General features: G+C 41.7%; 1 protein-coding gene across 1 annotated transcript in view; it reads left to right on the top strand.

The window, feature by feature from the left end:
• LOC145398919 (U3 small nucleolar ribonucleoprotein IMP4) overlaps nucleotides 1–21,583 on the top strand; it is a 35,687-nt gene that overhangs the window by 10,808 nt on the left and 3,296 nt on the right. Inside the window, exons 4-6 of the mRNA XM_080271652.1 lie at nucleotides 6,794–6,915; nucleotides 13,002–13,167; nucleotides 18,321–18,492. Coding sequence (XP_080127778.1) covers nucleotides 6,794–6,915; nucleotides 13,002–13,167; nucleotides 18,321–18,492 — 460 coding nt within the window. The remainder of the gene's footprint in view (nucleotides 1–6,793; nucleotides 6,916–13,001; nucleotides 13,168–18,320; nucleotides 18,493–21,583) is intronic.

The following is a 21,583-nucleotide window of genomic DNA, read 5'->3' as shown; positions in this document are numbered from 1 at the left end:
AGTTAGGCCACCACACAGAACACTCCTAGTCACACTAGACATTAGCAAAGCTTTTGATGCCATCCCCCACCACAACCTCACAAACAAAGTATTCAGCACAAACATGCACAATAACACAAAAAGATGGCTGGCAAACTACTTAGCAGGCAGATGTGCACATGTAATATTTGCCGATCAGTCTTTGAACATCAGAAACTTCACAAATGGCAACCCCCCAAGGATCTGTTTTGTCCCCTACACTCTTTAACTTATACATGCACAACATACCCATACCCCAAACACCACAGATACACATAGCTTCCTATGCAGATGATATAACACTCACATGTACACACCGAAACGCAAACACAGCTGCACACATCCTCCAACCTTACCTCAACACACCACACGAACGGTTCACCACAAACAGGCTCAAAATAGCCCCAGCCAAATCTTCAGTGACCCTTCTCACAAACTGGACAGCAAAACACATTCCACACCTCACCATAAACAACACTCCCCTAACACACACACACACACACACACACACACACACACACACACACACACACACACACACACACACACACACACACACACACACACACAAAATCCTTGGTGTAATATACAATACATCAGTATCATTTAAACAACACATCACAAACATTAAAAATAAAATAACACTAAGACTCAGTGCCCTGAGGTCACTTGCCTATACAACATTTGGACACAATAAAGAAACCACCACCACAGTATAGAAACAATATATACGTTCAGTGATGAATTATGCAAGCCCTGCTTGGGCTTCTAACCTCACTAAAACACACTACAACGCTCTACAGACCATACAGAACAAGGCCCTAAAAATAATCACAGGCTGCACAGCTACTACACCTACAGACCACCTACATCAAGAAACCAAAGTCCTCAAAGTCAAGGATCACCTGGACATGAGAGGCACCCAAATTCTCGCTGCAGCCTCCACAAACCCACAACATCCAATACACTACATGGCAGCACACCCACACACGCCAAGGAACATCAAAACAACACCCAGCACATGATATCATACACAAATACTGTCATCTCTTCCCCCTCGCCCGCCTCAGCACAGAACCCCATACTATTAAGCACATTATGGAAGACTGCATCGCACACAATCACCTATGCCAACAATACAACATACACTCCTTGAGAGCTCTGTGGGAAAGCCTGGTCTCGGCCATGGCCTTCCTTAAGGAAGGCTGTTTGGCCAGACTGCCTAGGGAACAACTACTACTACTACTACTACCACCATTTACTACGCTGGGTGGCAGCCATATAACCAAATTGTGGCGCCTGGTGGTTTAGGGGGCAGTTAAGACACTCCAGTCAGATTGGGCTGGTGCAGGTTTATATCCAAGGGAAGGTTGGTGTTTATTGCTCACGTAATGCCACTCAAGGATGAGTGAGGGTGGTCACTTTCATCTTAAATGTCAGGACCATTTTGCCTAGCCCCGGGCTCCTGCGTTCCTCATGGGGCAACGTAGGATTGGATGATGTATGGATGGATGGTTTTCCTGGTGTTCATACTTGCTTAGATGTGCAGAAGAGTATGTAGAGAGAGAATAATGAATGATGAATATATTTTGGTAGTAATAATGTATCTGTCCCATAAATATTTTTGTTATTTCTGAATTTCACCCAGTTTATATAATTACAGTAATCCCTCTAATATCCGAACGCCCAATATCCGAACATCCCCACTAACCGGACATAATCCTCCTGGGATCCAATATTCCCAAAATGGCCAAAAACTGCAAAAAAATTGAAAAAAATCAGACTTTTTTTCCCTCCCATAATTTGAAATTCCCGCCTGGCGCCAAACAGCTGTTACACCATGGTCCCTTCACCCCTTCCTTCCTCCCCCTCCCCCCTCCCCTGTCAGGTTGCCATTTGGTATTTTTCATTACCAAGTGTGGGCCAATTTGGTAATGAAAAATTCGTTTGGTAATGCATTAGAATAATGCATTACCAAATGGATTTTTCACATGTATGAGGATACACAGGATGGAGATGGTGGATTGTTTGCTCTCTCTGATTAATCTGCTACCCTACATAGTGTGAAAATAATCAACATGGTGTTAGTTATAAGGAGAGTGATTACATGTATTTCCACTTGTATATATAATTAGTGAAGAATATATGCTAGCTTTACGAATTTGGTAATGAAAAGTTATATTTGACAATGAAAGTTGAGGAGATTGGTAATGTGGCTGTTGCGATCTGGCAACTCTGTTACCCCACCAACATCAACAGTCACAGCTTAACTCCGATGGAGAGCAGATACTCATAACAGTGCAAGCCACAGGTGCTTGTTTTTGTGAATAAACAGTGAATAAACTGCAATACCTTGCCACTAGAACACACAGGAATTTACAGTGTTGTGCAGTGTTAAGAAATTAGAATTTAGAGTGCAGAGGATTAACTGTGGACTGCAAACTGGCGGTTCAAACCAGTCCAAGACCAAGGGACTTGTAAGTACCCAGAATGTTTAATATTGTATAAACTCACCTCTAAAACCTCATTTTATGGTTCTTTTGCATTTATTTCAGTCTTTTATGTCCCTTATTGGTGTGATTTGGGTCTTAAAAAGGTGCTATGCATGTCCAGAGGGAGTTGTATAGGTGTTTTTCAGAGTTAGGGTCCGTAAGTACTAGTCCATAAGCTGGGGCCCAATATCCGGACAGGACCACTATCCGGACCTGCCTATGGCCCTATTGATCCGGATATTGGAGGGGTTACTGTACTTAGCCATTATTAGTTTAGGTTGGAAGAGTTGAGAGGAAGGATGGGACTAGAGTGTATTTGTGGTGTGATGAGGAGGTGTAGATTGAATTAGTGTGGGCATGTGGAGAGGATGGGGGATGACAGTTGAGTGCAGAAAGTGAGATGTGTGAACACAGGGGGAAGGGTTGCAAGAGGCAGACCAAAAAAGACCTGGGATGAGGTTGTAGAGTGTAACCTGAGGGATATGAGGCTGAATAAGGAGACTGCCAGAGATCGATCAGCATGGAGAGCTGCCATTAGGTGACCAAAGCCGATGCGTGCAAGCCTGTTGGAGCCTTTATATCCATCCATCCATCATCCAATCCTACGTTGCCCCATGAGGAGCGTAGGAGCTTGGGGCTAGGCAAGTTGGTCCCTACATTTAAGATGAGAGTGACGTGTTTCACTCATCCCTGAGTGTCATTACGTGAGCAATAACCCCAACCACCCATTAGATATAAACCTTCACTGGCTCAGTTTGATTGGAGCACCGCAATTTACCCAGTAAACCACCAGGTGCCATAATTTGGTTATACCGTTGCCACCCATAAATGGTTTCTTGGTGTACAGCAAACCATTCAGCTTGTCACTCAGTGTAGAGTCAGTGTCACCTATATGCAGAAGTAGCTGGAAAGAATGAAAGAAAGACAAAAGAGGGAGTGTAAAGTCACCCATAGGCAGAAGAACAAGGAAAGAATGAAGTAAAGAAAGACAGAAGAGGAAGGAAGGAAAGGAGGGAGGAGAGGAAAGGGCAAACAACCTAGAGCAGCACAACATCGAGTGAGTGGATGGTGAGCTCCCCCACCTACTACACGGAGCCTCCATAAACAAGACAAAATGAATTATAACTCCCAAAGTTGTTCTTTTATACCAGAATGTTTGAAAAATAATGTCCTAACATTCTGTGGAAGACATCTGAAAATAAGGTTATTGAGGAATGTGTGTAGAGTGCAAAGTGTTGATAAGATAAGGAATGTGATTAATTAATGATGAGCAGTCAGGAAATCTGTGAACACTTGAGTCAGAGAGTGTTCTTTGGAGGTATGGAGATGTAGATATCTTGGATGTAAATAGGATGGTGATAAAGGGTGTATCTGAGCAAGTTTGAAGATAGGAGGATGCATGGTAGGCCAAGAAGATGGATAGATATGATAAATGAGTTTGTGTGTGAAAGCAAGGTATGTAACTTGATGAGGCTAGGAAAGTGACAGTGATTCAGACTGATAGGAAGAATTTTGTATGGAGAAGTGTGTGATAAGGGTTAGGCACCTATATTTACCCAGTGACTTGACAATTTTTAGATTGACTCTTAAATGATAGGTACAGTACTGTGAAACAAATAGGCATGGATGTTTTTTTCCCCTGAATTGGAATCAGAATTCCAGGTGTTTGAATGTTGACTGAAATGTTACCCAGTTAATTAGACATATGATGTCTGTTCAGAAAGTACAGTACAGTAAACCCTTGATATAACGAGCTAATTGGGGGGGGGGGAGTGGGTCGCTATATCTGAAAGTTCGCTATATCCGAGGGGTTTGGTATTTCCGAGGGATTATTGAACTCAGTTCGCTGTATAAGGGGAGTCATTCAGTCCTACGTGCTCAAAAATAACTTAAACTAACTCTATGAAGCTTTACATGGAGAACTCAATGGTTTATGAAGTTGTACACATAAACACAATGCTGTATGAAGTTGTACATATAAATACAATACCTGTAATAGGTGGTGGCGACCATCATCCACTCACTTGATGTAGTGCTGCCTACTTCTTCCTTAGTCTTTATCATTCTTTTTCTGTGCCTTCCCTCTTTTCCCATTTCTCCCATCTTTCCTGTCACTTCTTATGGCTTTTCTTTCCTTTATAGGTGGCTTTACATTGAGTGACAAGCCAAATGGTTTTCTGTAAACCAAGAAACCATTTACAACGTTGGTTGGTAACCATGTTGGCTCCCTACATGTCAGCAAGTGAGTTGGTGGAGGGTTGGTATCCCTTCCCATAAAACAACACAAAGCAAATGGCCATCCCATATGGGATTATAGCGTCTGGCAATAGATAGATAGATAGACTATAATAAGAATGCAGTATAATGTAATACTGTTACAGTACACTTACTGTGCCAGGAAGGGATGCTGTTGAAGTACACTTACCATGCCAGGAAGGGATGCTGTTGTCACTGTGCTTGATTTGTGAACTTCCCCAGCATTTAGCGACCTTTTTCTCAAAATCCAGGGGAAGTTCAGTTGCTAATTGGCTGTTCATTAAGTCCGAAATTCACAATACCAGGGTTCATGATATCAAGGGTTTATTGTAATACCTCAATATACGATACCTCTAGATGCGATACCCCAGCTTAACTGTGGGGGTAGAAATACCAGCATACCCTGCCTAACGATGGCCAAACCCCGGTTTAACAATGGATTTTCATTTTTTTTACTGATTTTGATGATATCTTAGACTAAAATTGTGCGTTTAGATTGATTTATAAACTGTTTTTAGATTTAGATTAATGTGTTTTAGCCATAGGTGGGATGGACATTGTCATTTTGGGGTACAGTTTACTAAGCTTGATTTTTTTCACACTTGTATGTGATGATTTTCAGAATTTATTTGTTGGTTTTAGTGAGTTATTTACAGGTGTTAGGTTAACTTCCTTGACAGAGGTTAGGCCATTTAGATTGGCTTTCAACTTGCTTTTGGGCTCATTTGGGTGGGTTTGGTTTGAGGGAAAACCCAAGGCTGGTAAACGCTTCACACTACATGTTAAAAGTACCCTGAAATACGATACCCTGCCTAACGATGGAGTTTCACCTAACCAATTACATTGTTAAACTGGGGTATGCCTGTATTTGACCATAGGCTCAGGTAGCTAACCTGTTGAGCTAGGACACAAATCCCTCTCAAAGTAGGCCCCTTCTGACTTGACACAAGTAGCCCAACGTTCTTTCCACTGCCTGGAACATTTTTCAAAGTCGGTTTTCAGTATCTCCTGCAGGTGCTTCGTTACATTCGTCATGATCTCTTCTCTCATCTCCAATTGGGAACCTTTCAGCAAGGTTTTGAGCTTGGGGAATAACCAAAAGTTGCACAGAGCCATATCTGATGAGTATAGAGCCCGTCGGACCTGCAGGATGTTGTGCATAGCCAAAAATTTGTGAATCAGTTGGGAGGAATGGGCAGGGACATTGTCATGGTGCAGCTTCCTACTTGCTGCTTTCCAAAGGTCTGGTCTCTTCTGCCGAATTGTGTCACGAAGACGATGGATGTCAAGGTTGTAATGGTTGTTGATAGTCTGACATTCTGGTGCATATTCATGATGCACAACACCACAGTAGTAAAAAAAAAAAACTGCCAACATGCATTTCACCTTGGTGCAGGCCTGTTGTGCTTTTTTTTTTTTTTTTTTTTTTTTTTTTTGTATACTTCCACTGGGATGACTGCTTTGCTTTCTGAGTCTTACCCATACACCCAAGTCTCATCTCCAGTGATAATAGTCTTCAGAAAGCCTGGATTGTGATTTGCACACTCCAGCATGTCTTGAGCAACATTCATCCGAGAGAAGAGATCATCACAAATGCGACGAAGCACCTGCAGTAGATATCGAAAACCGACTTTGAAAAATGTTTCAGACAGTGAAAAGATTGCTGGGCTACGTGTGTCAAGTCAGAAGGCGCCTACTTTGAGGAGAATTGGTGACCTAGCTCAACAGATTAACTATTTATTTTTACAGATCCTAAGGTTGGATACTTTCTGAACAGACCTCGCACAGTTGATAATTCTCCCTCCGTCAGGCATTTTCTTGCTTTTTGATCTACCTCACTCTGTCCTTAGGTGAGAAAAAGACGTTGGAATGATGATGATGTAGCCAATGTTTTATCTTTTTTCTTTATACACTATTATATAGCTAAACACACTATTATATATGTTAAATGGTGTTTGCATGCCTGTGCATGTGCACCTTTTTTTTTTTTTCTAATATCATAAGTACTGATTCCTTTTTTATTCCAGGAAATCAAACTACTATTTCCTAACTCTCAGCGCCTGAATCGAGGTAATTATGAAAACAAGCAGCTGTTGGAGGCTTGTCGATCAAATATGGTCACAGACTTTATTGTTTTGCATGAAACCAGGTCAGTGGATTACTGTATTTGTTGTTTTATCATAGCTATTTTGTGTTGTTTCTTGGCTCTTCAGGACATGAATCATAATGCTGTAACTGATACAGGTCACTGAACTGATTTATTGCCATTTTTTTTTTTTTTTCTCCCCCCCCCCCATACCAGCATCAATACGATATTTTTCTGTCAGTATCATCATATCGAAGTTTTTTTCTTTCCTGTCAGTATCATCATATCGGATATAGATGGAAGAAACATTACTATACGTTGTATTTATTTATATTTTTTTTCATCTTTTATTCATTCATCATCTAATCCATTGTTGCTCCATGAGGAGCGTAGGAGCCTGGGGCTAGGCAAGTCAGTCGTATGATGAGAGTGACCAGCCTCACTCATCCATGAGTGGCGTCACATGAGCAATAAACCCCAACCACCCCTTGGATATAAACCTTCACCAGCTCAATGCGATTGGAGTGCCATAATTACCCACTAAACCACCAGGTGCCATAATTTGGTTATATGGTTACCGCTCAGCGCAGCAGATGGTTTCCCTGTGTAAAGGAAACCACTTGGCCTGTCACTCAGAGTAGAGTCACCCGTAAACAGAAGGAAGAAGAAAGAATGAAAGAAAGACAGAAGAGGAAGGATGGAAAGAAGGAAGAAAGGAAAGTGCAGGCACCTGAGAGCAGCACTACATCGAGTGAGTGGATGGTGAGCGTCCCCATCAACCAGAGTTATTTATACTGTATATATATATTTTTTTTCTATTATATATATATATATATTTATTTTATTATTGTTATTTATTTTTTTTTAGCTTTTTCATGTTTGTGGCTGTTGAAGATGACGTCCCAGCTAGGCATGCTTAATTTATTATTGTTTGGATTAATTGATTATGGACTTGTTTTCAGTGATTCTTTTTGCTTTCAGAAGTTAAGTGCTGTGAATGTTTTCAGGGCATCAGATGTACAGATGCTTTTACATTGATGTTGCTTATATGTTGAGGAAAAGTCATGAGAATATCCAAAGTGAGTCCAAGAATTTTGTTGTCTTCACATGGAGTGATTGGTTAAAGAAGGAGACTTGAGGGCTTGTTCCAGAAAAAAAATGGTGAATGGATGGGCCACATATGGCTCAGTTTGCCTCCTCTTGAACAAGGAAGGTCTTAATTTTTAATTGCTTTATTGTTTTGTTTCGTTTTTAAAGGCTCCAGCATGCTTGCATGCGTCGACCTTGGTCACTTAATGGCGGCTCTCCATGCGGCACAATCTATTGCAGCCTCCCTGTTCAGTCCCTTAACCCTGAGGTCACACTTAATGACCTCATCCCTTGTCTTTCTTGGTCTACCCCTAATAACCGCACCCCCAATATTAACACTTCTCACCCTCCTCGCCTAATTATCATCCCCCATCCTCTCCACATGCCCAAACCATCTCAATCTACCTCTCCTCATCACAACACCAATACACTCCAGTCCCATCCTACCTCTCAACTCTTCCATCGTAAACCCAGCCCCCCCAGACCTTGCATTCAGGGACGCACTACATATCCACCTAATCATTGTCATTTCTGTACGTCTGAGCCTGCAAATATCCTCCTCCTTTACTGCCCAGGTCTCACTACCATACAGCATTACACTCCTAACACATGCTGCATACAAAGACCCCCTTTCATGTAGGGAGAGTCCTCTCAATGTCGTGAGAGGCAAGAGCTCCATGGACTTCTTCCGACCACTTCTCACCCCAGCCACAGAGCTAGCTCCAGCCCCACCTCCAGCACACAACATGTCTCTCAAATAACAAAACTCTTCCACACACTCAAGAGATTCACCGGCAAGTTCAGTCCTTTCACGCCTGACAATCTCCACCTGCTTTCCCTGACACGCCGTACACATAAAGTTAACATTATCTCGCAGTCTACCTCTGATACCATTACATCTCTTGTTCACCCATTTATCACAAATACCACGCAAGATGGAATTACTTCCCACGCCCTTATGGCAAACTGCACATGGCCACTCTCCCTTGTCTTTGACAGTACCGCCACCAACCCTAGATATCATCACTTTTGTTTTATCTGCATTTACCCTTAAGCCCTTTTTGCCCCATACCATCTCTCCACTTCCTAAATCTGTTTTTTTTTTTTTTTCCTGAAGATTGCTAGCATGGATTATTATTATTGTTATTCACTCTTATCTTAAATGTCAGGACCAACTTGCCTAGCCCCAGGCTTCTACGCTTCTTATGGGGCAATGTAGGATTCGATGATGGATGGATGGATGGACTGTTGTTATTTTTATTATTATTATAATTATTATTATTATTATTATTATTATTATCCATCCATCATCCAATCCTATGCCGCCCCATGAGGAGCGTAGGAGCCCGGGGCTAGGCAAGTTGGTCCTGACTTTTAAGATGAGAGTGACCAGCCTCACTCATCCCTGAGTGACATTACGTGAGCAATAAACCCCAACCACCCCATGGATATAAACCTGCACAGGCTCAATCTGATTGGAGCACCTTAATTACCCACCAAACCAGCAGGCGCCATAATTTGGTTATATAGTTACCACCCAGCATGGTAAATGGTTTCCTGGTGTACATGAAAACATATGGCTTGTCACTTAGTGTAGAGCCACCTATAGGCAGAAGGAAGAGGAAAGAGTGAAGGAAAGAAAGACAGAAGAGGGAGTGTAAAGTCACCTGTAGGCAGAAGGATGAGGAAAGAATGAAGGAAAGAAATTATTATTATTGTTATTGTTATTATTATGTGGTAGGTGGGGGCACTCACCATCCACTCACTTGATGTCATGCTGCTTTGGGTGTCTGCCTTTTCCTCTCTTCCTTCTTTCCTCTTCTGGCTTTCTTTTCTTCATTCATTCTCATCTCAGTATGGTGTTTTTCTGCTGAATAATGGGTGTTCTTGTTAAACCACATGAGTATAACCCATTTGGGGCTGTTGAGAAACTGTTTTCAGTAACTGCAATAATTTTTTTGTCATGAGCCTTCAGATGTCACAAATTGACAGTAGCTGAGATCGTATTTTGGGAAAAGAAATAAAGCATAGACAAGCAACTGTCCTTGCAGAGTCTAGGGTAATTAGCTCATAGGTAATATGAATATTTAGGGTAACACCTAGGTAAAGCATATGACAAAGTTGATAGACAAGGATTGTGGAAAGTATTAAGAATATATGGAGTAGATGGGAAGTTGTTGAATGCTGTGAAGAGTATGTATGATGGTGCTAAGGCTGCAGTGCGTGTAGTTGGTGAACTGAGTGAATTTTTCTCTTTGAAGGTTGGGTTGAAACAGGGATGTGTCATGTCTCCGTGGTTGTTCAATCTGTACATGGATGGGGTAATAAACAAGATACAAGGTAGGGCAGTGGATGTTGGAGTGGCCCTAGTGAGAGAGGGTAGTGTTTGAAAACTCCCTGTACTCTTGTTTGCAGATGATACTGTGTTGTTAAGTGAAGATGAAGGGGAGCTGCAAGGCCTGGTGGATGAGTTTGGGAGAGTGTGTAAGAAACGGAATCTAAAGGTGACTGTAGGGAAGAGTAAAATGATGGTCTTTGAGAGAGGTGAAGTCAGTGAATGTACAGCGAGGTTGGATGGTGAGGAATTGGAAAATGTGAGTACGTTTAAGTACTTGGGTAGTGTGATGAGTAAGGATGGAAATTTGGAGGGTGAAGTGCTTGAAGGGGTACAACAAGGAAGAAAGGTTGCTGGTTCCTTGAAAGCAGTGATAAGAAGTAGAAGTGAGCATGGAAGTGAAAAAGTTACTACATGACAGTATTGTGATACCAACTCTAACATATGGTAGTGAAGCTTGGACGTTGTTGGAAGGACACAAGTCAAGAGTGAGAGCAGTGGAAATGAGTTATTTAAGAGGAGCCTGTGGAGTCACATGGACAGACAGGCTGACAAATAAGGATATAAAGGAGCATTGTGGTGTGGATGTGGATGTGATAGGAAGCGTTAGGAGGAACACACGGAGGTGGTTTGGCCATGTGGAGAGGATGGAGGATGAGAGACTGATGAGGAGAGTGTATGTGAGTAAAGTGGAGGGGGGGAGAGGGAGGGGGAGGCCGAGGATGAGATGGAGGGATGGAGTGGAGAGGTATATGAGAGAGGGGGGTGTGAGTTGGGAGCAGGGCAGTGAAATGACAGGGGACAGGGCGGCGTGGAGGCGATTTGTTTGTGGCCACCCCGTACGGGACTTAGGCGTTTGGCAATAGATAGATAGATAGACCTAGGAAAGGAAACTGTAGTAGCTTTGATGATGTAGTGGCCATATTGTTGGTGAGAAACCCGTTTTTGTGGCAGAGCAAACCTGTCAACATTCCAGGATTGTGTATGAATAACTCGCCACAGGCTCAGAGGCCAAAGTTACAAAGATGAGCACCACTGATATGAGTCGGAGTGCCTTCCCCCACCTTTGCCATTTGCATCAATTTTCATTTTAAACGACTTGTATTTAAATGGGTAAGGAGAGTAGTCTAAAAAAAGGAGGGGGGGGGGTATTTGTGATGGAAATGGATGTTAGATTTGAACAAAACACCACAAATACATGTGAAAAGCTTAGGTTTTATGTCCAATCACTTTGTAGTCAAAATGAGATATTCCAAATTATGAGACGAACTAAAAGAATTTTGGGTGAAGTGTGAGGTTAGTGAATGGGTGGACAAGCCACAAGAAGACAGGGTGAGTGAGTACAGAATTTGCATGCATGTCACAACAGGGAAAGAAAAGTGTGAGTGTGTGTGTACATTCATACCGTATTTTTGTTACCCAATATTATCCAACCCAACCTTCCCTTCATGTAAGTTGGATACTGTATTTGAGGGTTCTTTACACTGTATAATACTGTACTTTACTGTACAGTATCTTCATGTGGTCAGTTGATTGATCAGCCACATCTGCAGTATATGTTAAACCATTTTTGGCACATATGAAGAGATTGACTGTTTTTCTCAGAATTAATGAAAGCTAATAATTTTTAGAATTAAGTGCATTATAACAAACAGGACTAACTTCGTATGAAGACAAAAGGGAGCTGCAAGCTCATAATTTTTAGTATGAAGTGCATTATAACAAACAGGACTAACTTTGTATGAAGACATAGGGGAGCTGCAATGCAAGGTGAATGAGTTTGGGAGAGTGTGTAAGAAACAGAATCTGAAGATGAATGTAGGGAAGAGTAAAGTTATGGTCTTCGATAGAAATGAAGTCAGTTAATGCACAGTGAGGCTGGATGAGGAGGAAATGGAGAATGTGAGTGCATTTCAGTACTTGGGTAGTACGATGAGTAAGGATGGAAGTTTAGAGGGCGAAGTGCTTGAAAGGGTACGACAAGGAAGGAAGGTTGCTGGTTCTTTGAAAGCAGTGATAAGAAACAGGGAAGTGAGCATGGAAGTGTAAAAATTACTACATGACAATTCTTGTGATACCAACTCTAATGTATGGAAGTGAAGCTTGAACCTTGTTGGAGGGACAGAAGTCAAGAGTGAGAGCAGTGGAAATGAGTTACTTGAGAGGAGCATGTGGGGTCACATGAAGAGACCGACTGACAAATGAGGAAGTGAAGGAACGTTGTGATGTGGATGTGGGTGTGATAGGAGAAACACACTGAGGTGGTTAGGCCATGTGGAAAGGATGGAGAACGAGAGACTGATGAGGAGAGTGTATGCAAGTGAGGTGGAGGGGAGGTAAAGGGAGGGAGAGGCCAAGGATGAGATGGAGGGATGGAGTGGAGAGGTATATGAGAGAGGGGGATGTGAGTTGGGAGTAGGGCAATGAAATGGTAGGGGACAGAGCGACATGGAGGCGATTTATTTGTGGCCACCCCTTATGGGATTAAGGCATCTGGCAATAGATAGATAGATAGACTGTATTTGTGTGTGTGTGTGTATGTGTGTGTGGAGAGAGAGAGAAACTCTGTGCTGTTGATAATTACTGTAGGTTTTGTTTTGTACTTTCTCTTGCCCTGTTTTTTATGCTCTCTCTCTCTCTCTCTCTCTCTCTCTCTCTCTCGAGAAATTGATATATGATGATGTTTTGATATGTATAATCTTTAATGATTTACTCCAATCCTCAGAGGCAACCCTGACTCCATGGTGATCAGCCATCTACCTAATGGCCCAACAGCATACTTCACCTTGGCTGATGTATTGATGCGACACGACATTCCCAACATCGGTACCATGTCTGAGCAGTATCCTCATCTCATATTCCACAATTTCAAGTCAAAATTAGGGCTGAGGGTGAGAGTGTAATATTTAGTCCTTCAGGCTTTTTATTTCTTTGTTATCTCTGGATGATTTTATTCAGATTGTGATTGACTTTTGGGACTAAAGGGATTAGATATAGCCTTCATTGTCTATTAGGTATGGGAGATGTTTCCTTCATTATGTAAAATCATCTGGAAGTAGTAAGAATGCAGTGAAGACATCAACTGATTGAAGGGGCTTAGAATAGTTTGTATTTTGGTATATAATGCAACAAAGAGAATTGATACTGTATGATTAAAGCAGTGTTAAAGGTTTTGCCAAATTTTATTATTTCTGAATTAGGGTGGTAAAGTTAGTACAGTAGCTTAAGAGGTACAGATATTGCACCTCATTATTTTCTTGTTTCATTATCATTTATATAAATAGAACTGATTTTAGTTTGTGGTTAGTCTTTGTATAATCCACTCCAAAAATTTTTGTTGATATTTCTATCTATCTATAGCCTGACGCCCTAATCCCACAAAGGGTGGCCGCAGACAAAATGCCTCCAAGTCGCTCTGTCACCCACCATTTGACTACCCTCCCCCCAACTCATTCCCCCCTCCCTCATATTCCTCTCAACTCCATCCCTCCACCTCATCCTCAGTCTTCCCCTCCCTCTCCCTCCCTCCACCTCACCTACATACACCCTCTTAGTCAGTCTTTCATTCTCCATTCTCTCCACATGTCCAAACCACCTCAATGTATTTCTTCTAATCTTCTCAGCCACATCCACATGCACCCCACAACGTTCTTTCACTTCTTCATTTGTCAACCTGTCCCTCCATGTCACTCCACATGCTCCTCTCAACTAGCTCATTTCCATTGCTCTCACTCTTGACTTGTTCCCCTCTTGCAAGGTCCATGCCTTGCTTCCATACGTCAGGGTAGGGATCACAATACTATCATGCAGTGACTTCCTAACCTCCATACTCACCTTCCTATTTCTCATCACTGCTTTCAGTGAACCAACAGCCTTCCTTCCTTGCTGTACCCTTTCACCTACTTCATACCCCAAGGTTCCATCCTTACTCATCACACTACCCAAGTACTTGAATGCACTCACTTTCTCCATATCCTCGCCATCCAACCTCACCGTGCATTCTGTGACTTCATTCCTCTCAAACACCATAATTTTACCCTTGTTTACATTAACTTTCAGATTCCTCTTCCTACACACTGTCCTAACTTCATTCGCCAAACCTTGCAACTCCCATTCATCTTCACTCAAGAATACTGTATCATCAGCAAACAACAACACCGGAATCTTCCAAATCTCACCCTCATTCATTAGAGCCAGCCCCGCATCCACTGCCCTACCTTGCACCTCCTTAACAGTGCCATCCATGTATATATTAAACAGCCATGGAGACATCACACAACCCTGTTTCAGTCCCACACTGAGAGCAAAAAACTAACGCAGCTCCCCATCCACTCGCACCGTAGCCCTACCTCCTTCGTACATACTCTTCACAGCACACAACAATTTCCCCTTCACTCCATATACTGTATGAGGCGTCTACAGTAGAACCAAAGGGGCATTGGTGCCAAAATGTACTTTTGAGTTATGATGCTTTAAAGTTGTGTGTATGGCAACATCATAACCAGAAGGCAATAAACAAACCTTTTATATATCAAAATGATCATCAGCACCTATGCTCTACATGCAAAAAAAAAAAAAAAAAAAAAAAAAAAAAAAAAAAAAAAAACATAATAACTGTAACCACAAAATGTGCAGTAAACCAAACCCCCAACTTATAAGTGGGCATAATAACATATTGTAGGGATTTAAAAACATAGCAGAAAAAACATCAACGAATGTATTAATGTACAAAATTTTATTAACTGAAGATTCCAGTTCACTTAATATTAATAAACGAATAATTATTACTGTAATTTCACGTTTTTGACAACTAAAACTGAAATCAATGCAGTTATTATTTTTCCTCTGCCATAATAGATTGAAATAATAACACAAAAAAAAAAAAAGTAGTGTAGTGCTTAAGTAAATTGAGAAGGGGCAGTGGGGGGTTAAATGGTGGGGTCGTCATCTAGGAGATCGACATCCAACTCTGCCTCCTTGGTGCCACGCCCCTTCCCACTGTCTCCCCTCACCACTCTCTTTTCCTCTTCCCTTCTACCTTTTTCCACTTCTCCACACACTTCTGATGTTTACGAGAGGTTATAGGCACCACTTCCTCACTGTAACTATGTGATGAACTCATCTTGTCACCCCCCTTCAACCCCAATAACAACAGCTCATCTTGTCACCAATAATCCACGATAAATGGGGTAAAAATCCAATACGTAATAATTATACACCTCAGTGAACATGGGAGGGAAGCCTCACCGGCACACCGGGTGAGCCACAAGCTTGCTGATTGGCTGCTCTGGGGGAGTGGCAGAGAGTGAGAATGCTGATTGGTTTGGGCTGTGTGGCTTAGATGCCTGCCTGCTCTGATTTGCTCGCCCGGCAGCATGGACAAAACCACGTGACTTTGAGCCCTTCTGCCACTGTCCAGAAGGCCGAATCTTGAACAACCAGTGCTGCCACTGAGAAGAGAGTTAAGCCTGTTGTCTCCCCTACCTAACTCAAAACCAGTGTATTGGCGGGGATGCCCCTGTGGCTCTAGACGCCTCATAATCTCAATACCTTCCACATACCTTGTCTATCAATTTTGTCATAAGGTTTCTCCAAGGCCATGAAGGCAGCATACACATTCTTTCCCTTCTCTAGATAGTTCTCCACTAAACATCATAGAACAAATATCTGATCTACACACCCTTTTCTTTTCCTAAATCCCCCTTGTTCTTCTCCAACTAGCTCCTCTGTTATATGCCTAACCCTATCAATGAGTATTCTACCATATATTTTTCCAGTCACACTAAGAAGGCAAATACCCCTATGGTTACCACATTCTTCTCTCTCCCCTTTTCCTTTGTGTAAAGGAACAATTATACCTGATTTCCAGTCCTCTGGAACCCTTCCCTCTTCCCAAGCCAATCTATATAACTTCCATATCCACTCCACTACAATCTCACCCCCATACCTCAGCATTTCACCACTCACTCCATATCTTGATATGTATGCCTACATGGAGAGATAAACAGTGATGAACAGGCATGTGGGAGGTGTGAGTTATGATCTGAAAATGTATACTAATATGAAGGGACAAACAGTGATGGACAAGTTTGTGGGAGGTTAGTTATGATCTGAAAATTTATACTGACATGAAGAAATGGACAGTAATGAAAATGCAGTGCTGCCTGCAGGTCTCTGCCCTTTCCTGTCCTCCTTCCATCGTCTTCTATCTTTCATTCTTTCCTCATCCTTCTGCCTATGAGTGACTTTACATTCCCTCTTCTGTCTTTCCTTCATTCTTTCCTCTTCCTTCTGCCTGTGGGTAACTGTACACTTAGTGACAAGCCAAATGGTTTCCTGGACACCAGGAAACCAGTTACTATTCTGGGTGGTAACTATATAACCAAATTTTGACACCTGGTGGTTTAGTGGGTAATTATGGCACTCCAGTTGGATTGAGCCTGTGTAGGTTTATATCCAAGGGGTGGTTGGGGTTTATTGCTCTCATAATGCCATTCAGGGATGAGTGAGGCTGGTCACTCTCATCTTAAATGTCAGGACCAACTTGCCTAGCCCTGGGCTCCTACGCTCCATATGGGGCGACATAGGATTGGATGATGAATGGTTGGATGGATATATCCCCTTGTTATATAATTTGTTCCTGATGATGTTACCGCTCATAACCCTGTTGAATGAGATTTTAAGGAGGCAGGCTTAGTTTTCTGGATGGCTGTTTTTTTTAAGGGGGGGACTTTTGTAGGTGGGGGCGCTAACCATCCACTCACTCGACGTGTTGCTGCTTTGGGTGTCTGTCCTTTCCTCTCCTCTTTCCTTCCTCTTCTGTCTTTCTTTCCCTCATTCTTTCTTTTTCCTTCTGCCTTCGGGTGACTTTACACTCCCTCTTTTGTCATTCTTTCCTGTTTCTTCTGCCTATGGGTGACTCTACACTGAGTGACATGCCAAATGGTTTCTCGTACACCAGGAAACCATTAATACATCAGGTGTAACCATAGAACCAAATTATGGTGTCTGGTGGTTTAGTGGGTAAGTAAGGTGCTCTAGTTGGATTGAGCCTGTGTAGGTTTATATCCAAGGAGTGGTTGTGAGTTATTGCCCATGTAATGCCAGTCAGGGATGAGTGAGGCTGCCCACTCTCATCTTAAATGTCAGTGCCAACTTGCCTAGCCCCGAGTTCCTACCTGCCTATATGGGGCAAAATAGGATTAGATGATGGATGGATGGATGGGACTTTTTTGGGGGCATGTTGTTTTGATTAGGGGCATTCTTGTGTCATGGCATCAAGTTCCTTTTCCTTGTGTTTCCCACTCGTTTACAAGATTTTCCAGGTTTGGTCCCTAGGAGATAACTGGCAGCATTTTGAAAATATAATGCCACCAGATGTTGGTTCACAGAGTTCTTTATGCCAGTATTTGATTAATGGAGGTTTATTGTAAAGAGGGTTTACATTAATTTTGTATTGCCTAGAGAATGACATTGTCAAGAGTAAGATGGATGATTCCAGAAAACTGATTAATGAGGACTGCAGTGTAGAGGTTGGTATGTTGCAAAGTACAGAGGGAAGGCCCACAAGATGATTAGTCTGTTTGGAGCTTAATGGAAGAGAAAGAGGTATGACAGAAGCTTTGTAGAAGGAAAAAGAAGGCTGATGTGTTGGAGGAGGGTTCATTAACTTTTCATGATCTCATCTTGTCAGGTTTCGTTTTCTAGCTTACATTGTACAGTTTTTTGCTGCTGAGAGTGAATGCTAGTATGGTCATCATGAATCCTCTCTTGGTTGGGACAGTTCTTCTGTTGCATTCCAGTTAGTGCCAGATGATTTTATTCAGCTGAATGAGGCATAGAATCTTGAGAGTGTTAATGAAAAAGACAACTGCCAGTAGGTTGTATTTTTCACAAGTTACAGAGTGTGCAGTCAGTATATTATAGATAGAATTCAAGGTTCTTGGATGTTTGAATTTATTTTGATCTCTGTTTTCGTTCAAACACTTAGAACTATTAAGATTCTTATGGTTTAAATTGAGTCTGATCATTGTGTTTCTTTCAGACACAAAACATCTTGAAGTTCTTATTCCCAGTTCCAAAAGATGACAGCCAACGAGTTGTGTCCTTCATCAACTGGGATGATTGGATCCTTTTCCGGCAGCATACATACAAGAAAGTCAAAGAGGGCAAAGACTACGAGCTCACTGAGATAGGACCACGGTTCAGTATGAAATGTAATCTTTTTGTGATTATCTTTTCAACCCATTTAGTTTGGTGACATCTTTTTATAGTACAGTGCTCCCTTAACATCCACGGGGGTTAGCTAACAGAGACACCCGCGTATGTTAAAAATCCGTGGATATATGCTGCCCCCCTTAAAAACACCCCGGGACCCCCCATTTCCTTATATAAATAAAGAAAAAACCCTATGTGCATGTTTACAACCACTTTATTTAATACAAAAACCACTACCAAAGTTAAAAATAATGAATACCACTGGATGGCCTTTCTGATTACTCGTCCCAGCTCCCTCCTCCAGCCTCCACATCATCGACACTGCCGACAAAGGAAACAAGTGTTCTGTGAGTAACGGCACCCCCATTTCCTCTGTACTGTACACCTTTACAAACAGTACAGTAATAAGGGCAAGAAAGGTTATAAAAACTGTTAAAATTTTCACTTTACCTGTCCTTGGCAATGGGAGGAGGGACATCAGGTTCATCAGGCGTTTCAGCCGTTACCAGCTGATTTCCGATTAGCCAATGATGGAGGCTTTTACACATAAAGCTTTGGTATGACCAACCAGTCATGGAGCCTTCCCCTTGTATCAGCTGGTAAACACAACTGCAACATGCAGGCTTGGTTGTTCCCCAGTTGGTAGTAAAACTCCAGCAGATAGCCAAGAATCCCACCGCTGCCACCATTATGTGATGCCCGATCCCTTTTATTGGATGTTGTTGTTTGAGGCTGACTTACAATGAGCACCACAATTGTATCCCTAGGGTTCGTTCGACCCTTGTCCTGATATTGTTGGACTAACTGTGGAATCGGTTGGGATCCGAGATTATTCAAAATTAATTTCTCTCTATCAAATATCACACACAAGGAAAATTGGCCGTTCTGAATAATTACTAATAGGAAAGAATTTTGGTAGCTTGATCGTGAGTAGCGTAACAATAAGAGAATTTTTAGGTAGCGTAACAATAACAACTTTGGGTTGCGTGACAATGCAATAACAGAACTTTATACTCCCAAAACCGATTCAGCACAGGGGTCGAAAACAATTCCCACCAAGGCACGAGGGTTATGAGAAAAAGTTATACAGGATTTGAGAGATATAAGAGAGGAATGACAGTGAAACTCAATAAACTTTTCAAAATGCAGAATTTACTAATATCTCTCCATTCTTTAAATCACATTACACTATACTATTCAGTTTACTAATAAATGACAACTTAAATTGATTTTTTCTCTAAGAAATGAAACTTTACTTTTTGATAGAACTCTAGATTTTTCAATCATTTAACATTTTATTTATTCACAGTACATAGAATTTTCTCCACAGCGAATTTTATACAGGCACATATACCTCAGTTAGCCAACAAATGTTATCACTCTTTAGGTCTCTTTCCTCCCCAACATCAGTGAAACTTCACATCCTACACTCGTGGGCATATAGGGCTTTCTCCGAGCACCTCAGGCGAGGGAGTTTGCCTTGGGGACTCACTAAACAATTACATAAACAAAAGAACTAATCACTGTTTTGTGTAAATGAGGAGTGTACAATGTAAATCCTAACGAACTTTGCTAGGGCAGCTACAATATGGCGGTTAGAGGGAGTTTTTGAGGTGGCGTTTTCACAGCATCTGTACATGGCACGGGGGCAAATCTGAGAGTCAGTCTCACTACAACTTAAGTCACAACTACACACATAATATCACTGAACTTTCACAACACCAGTATGAACAAGGGGGAAGGGAAGAAAACAGAGTAATGAAGCTCACCTGTAAGTGGCACGGGGGCAAAACTGAGAGTGACCAAGGAGCTGGCTAATACCCCCCTCTGTTACTTTTCAAAATGCGGGAAACTAAGCGACTTGGATGACGTGTAGGGTACTTTTTGCTTTACCCCATATGAGGGTCACAATTCTAAACTTCTGATTCTGAACGGATGCAGATATTAATTTTCTTTACTCTCAATCTGACAGGGAAAATTTAGTTATTCTAATTATCCCACACAAAGAGTCGTAAATTGAATCAACAGCGGTCGCTAGCATCCTCTCGTTGGAGGAATACACTACCCAACTATTACGTCATGTCCTCGGGTACTAGCTAACTAAAATTTTTAATGGCTTTCCCCCTCTATACGATATTATTTCTTCTGTAAGCATGTTAATCGACAACATTATGACTTTACTATGATTGCATCAGATCTGATTTAATAGAAAATGAGTACGTGTCAAGTGGGGTTGGTGGAGGATTAGTGCCTCTCCCTGTAAAACAATTAACTCTAAGCCCTTGGCCACCCTGTTTGGGATACATGGCGTCTGGCAATGAATGAGAAATGAATGAGTGCAGACGATACGCCACTCAAATACCCCACGTATGCCTCCAGCAGCGCTTCACCTACAACATATACAAATATTCTACGTACAACATGTACAAATATTCTTAAGGACTAGCACAGTATAAATGAGATTTATGATCTTACAGCTACAGAAATAATAATAAAAAGAACATGTATTAACTACTAGGTACAAGCATGTTTCTATACCTTAAGCCGAGAATGGATTAGGGTAACCATTTACAAATGTATAGCTTACGTACTAAAGCCTTAACTTACATGACTCTCCCATGTTTTGACTCTTGTGGCATTACACAACAAATCCCTTTGCCACCAAGATTGCAAAGGAGAACTTTTCCCTTGATGAATTCATGGCATTAATAAATGAAGTGGCCAAAAGGAAGAGTGTTATATTTGATGCACTGGAATATACCATCACTAAAATAGCAATGAACTGTGCCTGGGATAATGTCATATTTGCAGTGAACAGTGTCAGCAGAATTCAGCGAGATAAAATGCTTTAGTGAATCCGGCCCCGGTACTGTATCCACCTGCGGATATTTAAAATCGTTTATGTTATATCCACCCGCGGATATTTAAAATCGTTTATGTTATATCCACCCGCGGATATTTAAAACTGTGTATGTTAAAAACGCGGATATTAAGGGATGACTGTATACTGTTAATACTACCAGTTATATGCAGTTTAGGAAAGGCCTCTTTTGTGAAAGGGTTGAAGTAGGCTATGTAATATTAAATCCC

Source organism: Coenobita brevimanus, chromosome 47 (genome assembly GCF_032717465.1).
Source record: "Coenobita brevimanus isolate Jiangsu-jjx chromosome 47, ASM3271746v2, whole genome shotgun sequence".
NCBI classification, from domain to species: Eukaryota; Metazoa; Arthropoda; class Malacostraca; order Decapoda; family Coenobitidae; genus Coenobita; species Coenobita brevimanus.
The sequence above is the reverse complement of the archived record's forward strand: the minus strand, read 5'-3'. Positions and strand labels throughout refer to the sequence as shown.